Here is a 13,254-nt window from a genome sequence, read left to right as displayed (position 1 = left end):
TGTGTTACTTCTTCTGTCTTAATTTCTAAATATCTATGTTGTAAAATCCTGCCTTATTTTTTTCTGCTGAAGAGAGTTTATGTATAAGAAACAAAACATTTTCATTACAAAACAGATTAATGACTTAATTTTCATTACACTTTCTTTTTAACGTATTTTGGCCTTATTTGCAAATGCTTATGATCGCACATTGCATGTGTGAGTAATCCCATTAACAACAGTCACATGCGTAAATACTTTCCCAAAATCTCTGTGAGGTTCCCAAGCAGAATACTGAAGTACTGTTTTGTACCTTGTAGATTTGGCTCATGTCATGCCCTTGCAGTTCCTTCAGCTACTTCTTAGTCTGATAAGGAGCTACAAGCAGGAGGCTTATAGTGTTTGTTAGGACACTTTGCTTTTCCAGAAAACAGATCAGTGCACAGAAGGTGGTAGAGCATGAAAAACCTGCTACAAGTCTGTTCTAGCAGGAGTGGAAAGTAGTAAGCTTTTCCGCTTGACACGGAGAGAGCTTCAGACAGATGTTAAATTCACTGTTGCATAGGGTCTGCATTAACCTAATGAGGTCAGGGAAAAGGTGTGATTTACAGCTACTCCTAGGCAGTGTGGGAAACTGATTTCCTTTAGCTTGGGACCCCTGGCATTATATCCCATGTCAGTATGAATGATGGCTGCTGCTTCCAGAACATAAGTAATATGAATTATTATACGGAATTTAGGATTCATATGGTTGTCTAACTACATCGTGCTTTTGGGAAACAGAGAAGCATAAAAATGTAGTCAAGTCCTGCCAGCTTCTCCTGCTGGGAAAAAAGACAGAAGAACCCTCAACTGTTCTTCAAAACCAGTATCAGTCACAGCAAAAAAATGCAAATCCTTTTGCCTTGCAAAGCTGCAAGGCAACCAGGGGTAATGACAGTGAACAGAACACTCCTGGAGACTTTGGTAAAAGTAAAAATGAAGGACAAAGTGGGTTGTGTCCTGTGTAGGATTTACTGAGTAACAGCGAGCAGTGGTTGGTCCCAACAGTTCTCCTGATGTAGCTCAGGGACACCACCACCCCTCAGCACCTTCCAACATCAAGGGCAGTCATTCTTCCTGTCAGACGGGTTGTGCTTCCAAGATGAAATACCAAAGTTCATAAGTTTGAGCTTATAAACAACTTGGCAAAAGATATCTTCAGAATGGAGTACTTTCACACAGTGATTAGCCTCCTTTTAATGTGATCCTGTTTTTACATGCCAATCCAATTTTTGATGTTGCGTGAAAAAGCTCAGTAAGCTACTTGGCTTTGGTGGAGGGCCTTTTTTTGTCCTAAGTATAGGACTGAATGTATTTTTTATTCACTTGTGTTCTTGGTTTGAATTTGAGAAGTAAATGCATATTTAAACTTTTCTTTTTCCCTCCTCCGTCTTCCCCCATCCATTCCATACAGGGAGCCTGGTGAATGGGCCCTTGAAAGAGCAAAGCTGAACGTTAATGAAAATTTTCTGCTTGTGGGCATTCTGGAGGAGTTGGAGGATGTGCTGCTTTTATTAGAAAGATTCTTACCTCATTATTTCAAGGATGTGCTTAACATCTACAAAAATCCAGGTAACTTTTTCCATTAAAAAGCTATTCTTATGGAAACTTCAGCTAAATCTGCATAGCTGCTGCAGGGTACATGTTTCTCTCTTGTTCAGTCAATGAAGAAGTTTATCTCCCTTTTAGGGAGCAGATTTGATGATAGGGGAAGGTCACATATTCCACTTGTATCGTTAATGTTACTGTGTGATTTTCTTTCCTTGCAAGCACTTGTTGCTGAGTGATCTTCCCACATGCCAGAAAGCTACCCATTTTCCACTGGAGTGGTTTCTTCTTTTAATTGTGTCATACTCAGTTCTCAAATAATACTGTCAAAATATTGTGAAAATGATGTGAGCAATATGTACTTAAGTAAACCTTCAAGAAATGATTTTGGGAGCTGGACACTTGGAATATTCTCCAGGACCAAGTTACTTATTTTCCCTCAGCCTTGACTATGAGTTGAAATAAAATGAACCTTCAGTTGAGCTGAGTTTAAGTAAAATTCAAAGACGAATGTGCATTTACAGCGCTTCCAATACAAGGCATGCTGAGGAAAAATACTTAGGAGATTGGAGTAGAGAAATGAAAATGGGGAGCACTCAGTCTACTCCTTAATTTGCCCCCCATGGTCAATCTGTAAGGGTTCTCAACATCAATCCATCCCTCCAACATTTATTGCTGACTTTTTTAAAAGGCAGTCTTGTGTCCTATTCCTAAAAATAAATATGATGCTTCTGGAGGGCTGTGCATGTCATTCCAGTAGAATTGATTTCTTGCTTGCATTTGACTGGCACATCAACTCTGTGTGCACCAAGCAGGGGTAAAACTTCCCTTCTTCCTTTGTGACTCAGTTGCATTTTTGTTAGTGTGAAATGCCTACAGCCATTAATATGTGTATTTTGTACCAAGCTTTATATTCAAAGCACATGGAACAAAAATTGAATTTAGCTTCTGACTGAGAACAGCTATTACAGCTGTCAGTCACTTTGGAGAAATTATGGGATTCTGTCCATAACTGGGATTTGTGTGTGACTGCCCACCAAACCCTTCTTTGAAGATACATCTTTGGAAATTCTGTATTTAGCTGTGATACAGGTACTAGGGAAAGTATGGCATTCTTTCTCTGAACATGCTTGCAGTGGGTCATTGCCTGCTTGCAATCAGGCAGTTAAGGCAGCTCTTTGGAAGGTGGGAGTGTAACTTTGTGGTGCCACATCCAGCCAATAGAGCAATTTTGCTTAATAACAGACTTGAGAGTATTGTACTGACGTAAGAGCAATGCCCAATTTGGGATCAGGTATTTTCCTTATCTTTATAAACTAAAAAATACAAATACCTATGTTTGTAGTATGTGGAAGTGATCCTAAAGGTTTGCACAGTTTGGTCTCAAAGGTTTCCCCATAGGGATGTTACACAAAAAAAAGGCAGGGGTATCAATAGAAGGATATGCTCTCTGCCATGAGAGTTTTCTTTGAGTTTATATGACTTCTTCAGCTGTTCAGTGCATCATGTATTTTCACTTCTTTTACAATGAGGGAAGCTAATTAGCAGCACGCAGGGTTGTGATTTTCATCATGGTGCCCTAGAAATCGTCAGGTGGGAAATAAGCAATCTGCCAGAATCATTAAGTGCTGGTTAATCTTTCTGTGTATTTTCAAGTATTTGGAGAAAATTTGATCACCTGTTACAGGACAGTGATTTCCTCTGGGATTTCATGTGAAAGACGGATCTTGTGTCATGTCTAAAGATTCACTACTTTCCATCAGTGTTCCCTGGGTGGATTAAACCTTTATTTTATCTTTCCCATTCATTTATTGACAGGGCATATTAGTAAGAAAACAGTTTCCTTAAGTTAACGCCTCCTTTTTTCATACATGCATATGTTTGAGGATTTTTTTTTTCTATAATAATTATTTTCTGGTTATTTCTGAGTTGGTGCTAATGCTTACAGAAAAAAAATCCCTTAACAGAATCAGCCAAAAAATATAAAATATTCAAGCAGTGTGTGTAAGAAATCCTACATTGTTCTCCTCAGGGCATCTTAGACCTCTGTTGATCTGCAACACCCTCTGCTGTTGCATATGAAGCATGTGGAAGAAGACCTGCTGTTCTGCCAGCTGTGTGGTGGTCACACAAAGCAGCAGATAACTTGGGCCAAAAGTGACCTTTTGTTACAACTAACACTTGCATAAATCTATGCAGTTTACAGTATTGTCTGCTAACCTGCTGCTCCGCTTGAGATTCTCTTATGTCAGTCTTTCCTCTTTCCACATTAAGAAGGAAAGTTTTTCTAGAACTTTATTTTTTGTCAGCTGCATGTAATAATATGAGGAAAACACAATGAAGAACATGTACAGAAAGGTGATTCACTTCCAGATCTGTGAATATCTGCACCAGAGTCCACTTGCAACAGGCAGTTAAATAATAATAATAATAATAATAATATTTCAGAAACTGGATTTGTAGAGCTGCCTTTAAGCAAAAAGTAGCTGAAGAAAGACAGTTTCAATTCAGTGTTGCTTTAGTGGATGACAGAGATTAGAAATCACAGTAGGAAACATGTGATTGCTGTCCCACCAACACCATTAATCTAAACTGTATTAAAAGCACCTTCCTGCTGTAGGAAGCAAAATGCCTGATGTTATCAAACCCATAATATCACATGTGCATTTAAGATACTTCTGCAGGAGTTGTGGGTTAAACCCCTTCTTCCTGAAGTTGGGACTCTCTCATTACAGGTGCTTTGGATTGTCACCAGATCACTGTAGCTCCCATCTAAGCAAACTTCTTAGTATTGGAAACCTTTAGTATAAGTTGATAATACAGAAATCAGGAAATTTAGAAACTTTTCCTCATCTCTGCTCCTTTGAACTGTGCAGGCCATATTCAAAGTTCTCTGTTTCTTTTGTGTCTGTAGGGAAATTTCTCATCTGAAGCACTATAATAATATTTATCAAGAAGCTCTAGCTCAGTGTTCTCTGAGGAGAAAACAAAGTCTGTAGTTGCTTTACCTTCAAAAACATTTTTCTGCTGTTGTTCTGAAGCAGATAATTAAAACTGCAGCTCTATGATCAAATAAGTTAGTGTGGCATTTTCATCAGAAAGCTATTGTCTGTCTGTATACCTGATGACACAGGTAACTGCTTAAAGCAGTATGAATCGAGTACTTTTCTTGCTGATGCTAATGATTTGTCTGATATAAGCTGGCAGAAGGAACCTGTGAAGAAAGGTAAAAAGTTAAAAAAACTTGGCAATTCAGCATGACAAAAAATTTTAATGTCAAAGGACACTAGGAAGGTTTATTCCTTCATTGCATTAACAAAAAGGTTGCATTCAGCTATCCCATATGCCAAATATTTTGACTTTTGTGTTTTATAACCACATGTAATAAAATGTGAAACCTCTTTGTGGTGCTAAAGTTTTCACTGGAACCAATCTGGTTTTATCTTGTACAATACTTTAAAGCTATGGGCTTCCTGGTTTTCTGTGTCTCCACTCCTCCTTGAAATTAAGCATTATCTTAATATTAATACCAAGTCAAGAATTGCAAAAGGACTCTCTTTTTTGATGTCTATCTTGTACAAATTTACAAACTTGTCTTGACAGCCAAAACTGGCTTTGACAAGGGATTAAAAGGGCAGGAATGGGGGCAGCAGACTGTGAAATCAGTAGATGATGAATAGATGGGTAGAACAAATTTCAAAAATATTTTTTGTTTTTGATAACTTGCTTTGCTAACACAGTAAAATTTGCTCAAAATTTTGTCTTTTTTCCCCAGTGTTGAAGCAGATAGGATCCAATTGCAGAGCCTTAGATTATATTTATTACAGAATTTGAAAGTATTCTTTAACTTTTTGAAAGGCCTGAAATAGTTATAACAGAACTTGACATGTAAAATCTCTCCTCACTCTCAGGGGCTGAAGGAAAAAAAGAAGTGGTCAGTCCTGTTCAATTTTGCTGGCTATAGCTCACTTCTGTAACCTGGCTGGTAGCCAGAACACAGAATACTTACACAGGTTTTTGGTTTTTTTAATGGACACACATGAGTTTCATATCTTTGGCGTTTTTAAGAGACAAAAAAATATGTACTATACTCAGCAAAACAGAGTTTTCTTCTGTCTTATCAACTTCTGTGGCATGGGGTAAAATTTAACAGCATCCAGTGTAAAACAATAAGCAATTAAATGGTATTTTATCACCTCAGAAATAAGCCATATACTCACAACTCTCTGCGGGAGTTCATAAATTTTCTTTGGCACCAGAAGCCCTATAAAAACACTTCTTCCCAATACCAGGAAAAAACCGCTTTGTTTCCTGAAAGGTGCATTTAGCATGGAGAATGTATAGGTCTTACTCTATAACAAGAAGACTGACTTTAAGCTTTTCAGACAGTGAATTTTATTGAGTGCAATGAAATAACTCACACTGTCATCTGAAAGAAAATATATTGTTTAAATAAAGTGTAATTTTTTTTTAATGCCATGAAAATTTGGTTCTCTTATGAATTGCATTTACAGGGAATGTTTTTAGCTGTAGTGGTAATATTATCCCAAGTAATATAAACCCTCTAATTTTTTAAATCCACTATGTTCATGAATGTAATGATACAGTCTTGACATTTTCTATTCATAAGTTTCCCCTTGTCTTCAAACCCAGTAAGGAGAGAGATACTGCCTATATTTGTCTTTATTGCAGAGCTGAGGTCCTGAGAAACAGAGCATTTTTGATGGAGTTAGGAAAAGGGTGCAGTCAAGCTCAGCAGTCTTTGCACTGTGCTGAAGATCAGTCCTGTGCCAGGCCAGCACTGAAGGTGGGACGAGCCTTCAGATGGTTCAGATGCCATTCATTTGGAAAAGTTCAGAAACCAAGGGGGTTTTACCTCTGAGAAATTGTAGTGAATGTGTCTACAGGCACCACCTCCAAGAGCAAAAACTTGGAGTAAGAAATGATCATAGGACTCTGGTGGAAGGAGGTAGTGCTTTTTGTGGAGTGTCTTTAAACAGTAACATCTTATCATCTTTTATATTCTGCCTTTGTTCAACACAAAATGAAAGTAAAGAAAAAATTAGGAAAATTCTATGAGGCTTCTTATTCTGCTGGCTTCTTGTGAGCTGCACTTTCTGGAGAGGGTTGTGACTGGTAAATGGAAAGGGAATACACTGGCTCATCTCCTGTGCTTAAGTGCCCAACCCTTCTCTCTCCTGCAAGCCACCTGCACTCGTGATGGGTGAATAAAATCAGCATGGATTCGTTTTAATTTAAATACTGAGGGGTTTTGTGGTGAGGTTTTTTTGTGATGTTTTTTGCATCACTTCTAAAGTTTCAAACACGTTCAAATGTTTAAAAGCTTTGGAGATGCCAAATACCCTGTCTTTTCTTTTGCCTTGCACTCTAGAGGAGCTTTATGTTTTCCCTAAGTAATACTTTGAACAGGAATCACTGACTATTAAACTTTACCGCAGGATAGGAGAATTCTAAATTTCACGTGGAGGCAAAACATGAGGTTGGACTTGGGAAGCAGCTACCTGTGTAACGCTTGGGGAGCATGTGTTCAGGTCTCTGATGAGAGGTGTCCTGTGTGTGTGAGCAGAGCAGCTTTGTCCAGCAGGTGGAGCGATGTGCCCATGTGTGCGGCGCTCCCAGCGCTAACAGCACACGTGGATTATTTACATTCTGCCTGGGTGGCGTTTTCTTATCACCCAACATCCTGTTCTGAAAATAGAAAGCACGAACAGACCATTCTTTTCTTCTCCCTCTGAAGTCTCAACTTTCAATATTGCATAGCGAAATGCTATAAAACCACGTAAATGCTAAAACACACAGTTTAAGAGCTAGGAGAAGTGTTTAATTGTACTTTTGTTTCTTGTAAAACAAATTCCCTGTTCTCTGTGTGCAAGACGGGCAGGGAAAGAGGAAGAGTCACAGTGCATATCCCCGAGGACATTTATTTTTTTACTAGGTCGATAGCATCTAGGACATTCTGCACAACTAATCTTTTCCTTGGTTTGTTTTATAAAACTGAAGGTACTATCAAAAGCTGTAGATATATTAACTAGCTCTTCGGCCATGAAAATACAAGGTCTGGGGAGCAGGGACAAAACCAGACTGCCTGATCCAGGATGCCTTGAAGTTAGTGGATACACCAATGAGTGATAAGGATAGTCATTGAAAGTACCCTTTCTTCTTCAGTCCCATAAAAGAAAAATATGTTTTGTTGTTTGAAATCTTATTGTGAATAAGCTAAGCAGTTTTAAGAATAGGAGCTCTTGGAAGGATTTGAGGACTTCTGGACTTTCTCATGACTGTGTTTTTCAAAAGAACCACTAGGTCTTTGGGTGATTTGTCTCAGAAGCAGAACTTCTCTGTGGTGAGTTCTGAAGCAAAACTTGACAGCTTATAACAGCTGTGGTTCTTGTTCTGCTGAGGAAGGTGAAGCTACTCCAGATAATATGCGTGTGGAATGAAAACCATAACTGGCACCAAAGATTTACCAAGATAGTATCAGTCTCATTGCTAAAATGTGATCAGTAGTAAAGGTGTGGCAAGTTTGGTATGGCTTTCCAACCCACATGGAGCCTGTGTACATCCAGGCCCAAGTCCTATCTTTTTACTCTTCCTTGCTAGCATGTACTTGTTAGATTGAGTTAGCTCGTGTGTGCATAGTTACACAGCAGAGAAGTTGCCTATAAATATATCTCGTGGCCCCATATGAATGGCATTTTGAGATGAAAAGTGAGGCAGCTGACACCCTGACACAACATTGACACTTGGTCTGGGTGTATCTGTTCCGTGAGCCTACAGTACAGGGAAGTGGGATTTACATGTCCATTTGCCAAACACATTGCTATGGCTCTGCTTTCTCTTGAAGTCAAGAGCAAGTGGTTGACTTGGTAAGTGCTGCAGCACCAGCAACCATCATTTAGATCAGGTGAGAAATTTACATAATTTCTATTGGCAGGCCAGGACTGTGGGCATGATTCATGAACCAGAGAAATGAGGAGTGAGGCTACTGTTGATCCATGGTTCCCCTTCCCAGTGCTTCTGGTGTTCAAGGATGTTGGCTGCCTTCCAGATCTCGCCACTGATTATGGCAAAGAAGTTTCTCTTCTTGATAATTACAGCACTGATTTTTAAATCCTTATCTTAGGCTTGGATTTTCATGGGAGTTGAATTTGTAAAGGCTCTGCCCAGAATCAATTGTAGGGGAAAGTGAAGTCCATTTTCCCTTAAAACATTGTTTGAAAAATCCTGGATCTAATGTTCCTTTTCTAGTAAAGTTTCTGGACACATGAGTTCATAGACTGGCTCTGACAAACTGCAATGTATTGTAGATACATGCTGAGTATGTTTTGTAGATTACTTAATCTTCCCTTTCTTTGAGCTATAATACATGCCTATACTGAGCTTGTGCTCTGCAGTCTGCTACCTTTTCCCTATTTCTCTCCTCCACCTTTTTCATATTTCTCTTTCCTGTCAAATGGCAGAGTCTTTACCAGAAGCCAAACAAATTTTACTTTTTTGCATGCTCATCTGAGCCTCTCTATCATTAACAGAGTTTCCCCTTGCTAAAGTTTCTGTATATCTGTAGGATTATGAAGACTGAGACCACCTATCACCTATGCACCTATGCAACATCTTTGTCTTTTAGTACAATTCCAGGACTTCAGCCTACAGATTTTGCATTTCATCCGACCTATTCATGTTGCTTTCATTCGACTTCCTTTCATCAGATCTACCAATGGGTTGTCTGGTTTAGGATTAAACCCACAAAGATGTAATTTCATACTGTGTTGCGGTAAAAACAATACTTAATTTATGTTCTAAATCCCAAGGGACCAGTCAAACAACCTTACATCTCACACATCATGAATTCACGTGTGTTTTTTTGGTATATGTCAGGAGATTGAAGGCTTGGTGCTGATATCTTCCAAGCAACAGCCATATTTATCTAGTGAGCATATCAGTCACTAAAGATGTTGTGGTTTATAAGTGTGCTCCTGCTGCTCATCTGAGGTTGATTGCCTAAAGCATCTTTTGAATATTTCCTGTTCCTAGTATCACAAAATGGATAACCAGCTTTGTTAAAGCTCTAGCACAGAAGGAAATCTCCATTTGGATACCGCATTAGTGATATCTCATAAATAATCCAGGGTTACTGATGACAATATACCACAAACATTTTAATGACAGGCAGTTAAAGCCTGCAATGACAGTTCATTCCTTCTTGAGTAACTTAGTAAATAAAATCATAATGCTACTGCATTTCAGCTAAACCTCAGTTACTGCTTCTGCTTTAAAAATAGCATTTAAACAAAAATTACAGCAGTAACAGATTATGCAGATTGTTTCTTTGACAACTTTGACCTCTGTCCAAGCAGCAGAAGGCATACAGAAGAAGCCATTAAATCCCAGTTAACAGGCCTGCTTCTGTTCCCAGGTGAACAATTCTTCATTTCACCTATATGGAAACAAGCAAGCTGCACAAGGTGGCTGAGGCTGGAATATAAAAAAATTCTATTAATAATAGGACCAAAACAATTGAGAATTTAGCTCAATTATCATTGTGTCCCACAGTATATTTTCAAGGCCAGTGTTTGAGGAGAAACGCCTCTTAATTGAAAACAAAGCATATTTGGTGTTGAAGATACAGGAGCAATATGAAACAAGATCACAGAGCTGACTTTCACTTAGCTTTTAGGAGCATAATCTTATTTTCAGTCTTGAAATAAAGTCATTGTACTTTTTTTCTCAGACTAAGTCACTGTAACAATGGTAGAATGTGCTGCAGGTTAAAATGATTATTCTTATCCCCAAGGCATCTTGCAAGAACAATGCAAGTACCATGAGCCAGTGTCTTTGATGGCTCAGAAATGTTTTGAAAAACATTAAGGGTAAGGTAGCTATAGAAAAGAAATTTAGTTGTTAAAACACTTGTAACCGTAATTATTGTACAGTAGAGACAAGGAGCCATCCCTTAGGAATTACTAAGATTTTCACATAAATGTTGCAATTTAATATCAAGTTTTTACAGTGATGCAAATTAGCTGTTCTAATAATTAAAATGTAATAATTAAAATTAGGAAAACATGAGATAGCATAAATTTTGAGAACTTAGGTGTGAAATTACAGCAAGGCACTTTCTGGCATGCAACTTGTGAAAGGAATCAAAGCTAACACCAAAAGGGTTTTTTCCAACTGCATCAGGGCTAGGTGACCAAGAAGAGTCAGGGAGAGCGAGACATTGGGCAGCTGGGAGAAGTGGCAGGGAGACAGGGAAGAGACATCCTCAGGCTACATCTGTAAAGGGATCACTTGCTCCCAGAGGATAGAGTTTATTGCGCTCTAAAATCATCTGAAGAACACTTGCTACTATTAGAAAAGAAGGGAAAAAATTAGTAACAGGAATTTCAGCAAAGTGCAAAGGTCAGCTCTTGGTGACAAAATTGTAAGAATTAAAATGAAGTAAATGTTTGCAGTGTAGCTCTCAGCTGCTACACAGCTGGTACTCTCAGCTAGTGTCTCCCAGCCATCACTCCTCACTTGAACACATCTTCACACCATGCCTGTGCTCCTTCCTGTGAACCTCTTTGCTTTACCTGCCCTGAAGGCAGATTATGGTGCTGGAGAGCTGACCCCTTGATCTTCCAAGAGTCTTTCTTGGAGTTATGTTCCCTGCTTCCTTTCCTTGTTGGAATTTCCCAGCCTTTTTGATCTGTACCCCTTGAAAATTTACTCTCCAAGAAGCTATAGTGAGAAAATAGAGTTTTACTAAATACAGCTAAAATTACATTTTTCTTCTTTTTTTGTGTTCTTACAGTAGAATCATAAATTTTCAAATCTAGCATGAAAGAGCATCCTCCCCTCTGTTGCTCTCTAGGCTCATCGTCCCAGTTTCCTCCCCTTCCAAACTGCATTCCCATTGTGTTCTTTTATTACTATCTTCTCTCCAGTTTTCTATCTTTGTCTGTCTCCAACATTTCCACAATTGTTACTACACTTTATAAATCTTCTATTTTGATTTGTACTATTTGCACTCCATTTGAATACCTTCTCAGTTACTTGCAGATGCCATCTATAATGCGGGTAAGTGTTAGGGTGTGGCATTTTTTATTCCACAGCTGTCTTTACTCCTTGGCAGTGTTAGAGATGCTGCTATGAGAGCTAGTATTCAGATTCAGAAACTGAAATTGCCAACTCTGTGGTGTGTTCCCTGATTCAATCAGCAGCTATTTTGGAAGAATAGTTAAGATCACTCCCAAGCTTTTAGAGGGCTGCAGTTGTCACCTAGACAACAACAAATGAAAGAATCAAATTGACATACCAGGAGGAACTGTAATAGAGGATGCGATTAATAAACAGTTGGGAAAAGTCAGTATGGCATTTGTAAAACTTCTAAAATAAACTGTTGCCTTTAAGGACTCAGCAAGCACTGGGATATGAGATGGTACAGGTGTGAATTTCAGCAAGATCTCTGTTCCAAAGCTCTTTAAGAAAACGGTTTGTCAGGATAGGAAAAAGAATGTTCTCTTGCAGGATAAAGCTGGTGGAAGAGGTAGGCATTCATTGTTTGATAGTGCCCCCTTGCTTTAAAAAAACAGGGAACTCTTGCAGGGGCTGTGCTCCAGCCTGGGATAAATGTTCTCTTAAAAAGATATGACAGAGGTAAGAGAGGTCAATGCTGATATGATGTTACCAGGAAGCAACAAAAAAAACCCAGAAGTGGTTTACTAATCATAACAAAGGAGAGCATTAAAATTCAGCTTGTGAGCAGTTGAGAAGGTCTGTCCTCAGCACTCAGTTGCAGTCCTCAGATGCTCTGGGTCCTGATCTGTGTGGAGCTTGGTAGGAAAGCGCACAGATTATCAGATGGGTTGGCATTTTTCTCTGCACAGGGAAACAGTCTCCTATAGAAGAAATTTTTGTGTGAAGCTAGATCAAGCCATGACTCAGTTTTCCCAGATGGCAGAAAATGATGATACAGGACAGAAGGGTTAAATCCCAGCTGAATTGCAAGAGCAGCTGAAGGAAAGGCATTCACATTTGAGGTGCTGCCCTCGCTGCAAAGCAGGGAGTTCACACAGCTGTAGTTCTGATTTGTGTTTAATGGCAGGTGATTCAGGAGCATCAGAACATGCCTGCTCTTGTTCTGATTTATCCGTTCTCTTTCAAGTTTGCATTCTGGGTAAGCAAAAGGTGGCAAGGATGACAGTGAAGCCAAAGAAAGATAATTTCCTGCAGACACACCAGGCCTCATCTTCTAGCTAGCCTTACCATAGAAAGAAAGAAACTGTTGAGTTGGCCTCTGGTTTTCTAGCAGTGAGCAGCAGCTGTTTTGGTAGCAGTAGCAGCAGCTCATATAACAAATGTTTCATGATGAATGCAAACAAAAGACAGCCTTGAAATTCCAGCTCCACTATATACACATAAAATATAAAACCAGTTCAAAATAACGTAACTACTCAACTTAAGGGATTTTTTTTTCTCCCCCTCTAAATAAATTCCATATGAGAATTAGCGTTTGGTCTATTCAGTTCTCCAGGGCTCACCCAGAAAATTTTTATCATATAGGCCGAGGGCAAAAAGTGAGCTCAAAAACAGACCAAGAAAAAATATTTTTAGAAGAAGTGCACGTGCAAAGAGGTTGTGTGGTTTGGGTGAAGGTTTTGAGAATGCCAAACATGCTTACTG

At 38.9% G+C, this 13,254-nt stretch overlaps 1 protein-coding gene across 2 annotated transcripts in view; it reads left to right on the top strand.

Annotated features, from left to right (window-relative positions):
• UST (uronyl 2-sulfotransferase) overlaps positions 1–13,254 on the top strand; it is a 153,205-nt gene that overhangs the window by 120,733 nt on the left and 19,218 nt on the right. For both annotated transcript variants that reach the window (XM_005518502.3, XM_088053561.1), the window contains one exon: positions 1,436–1,593. In XM_005518502.3, the coding sequence (XP_005518559.2) occupies positions 1,436–1,593 (158 nt within the window). The remainder of the gene's footprint in view (positions 1–1,435; positions 1,594–13,254) is intronic.

Source organism: Pseudopodoces humilis, chromosome 3, assembly GCF_049639895.1.
Source record: "Pseudopodoces humilis isolate 2021_Gansu_Grassland_sample_001 chromosome 3, ASM4963989v1, whole genome shotgun sequence".
NCBI lineage: Eukaryota > Metazoa > Chordata > Aves > Passeriformes > Paridae > Pseudopodoces > Pseudopodoces humilis.
Note: the sequence above shows the minus strand (reverse complement) of the source record. Positions and strands in the feature narration are given on the sequence as shown.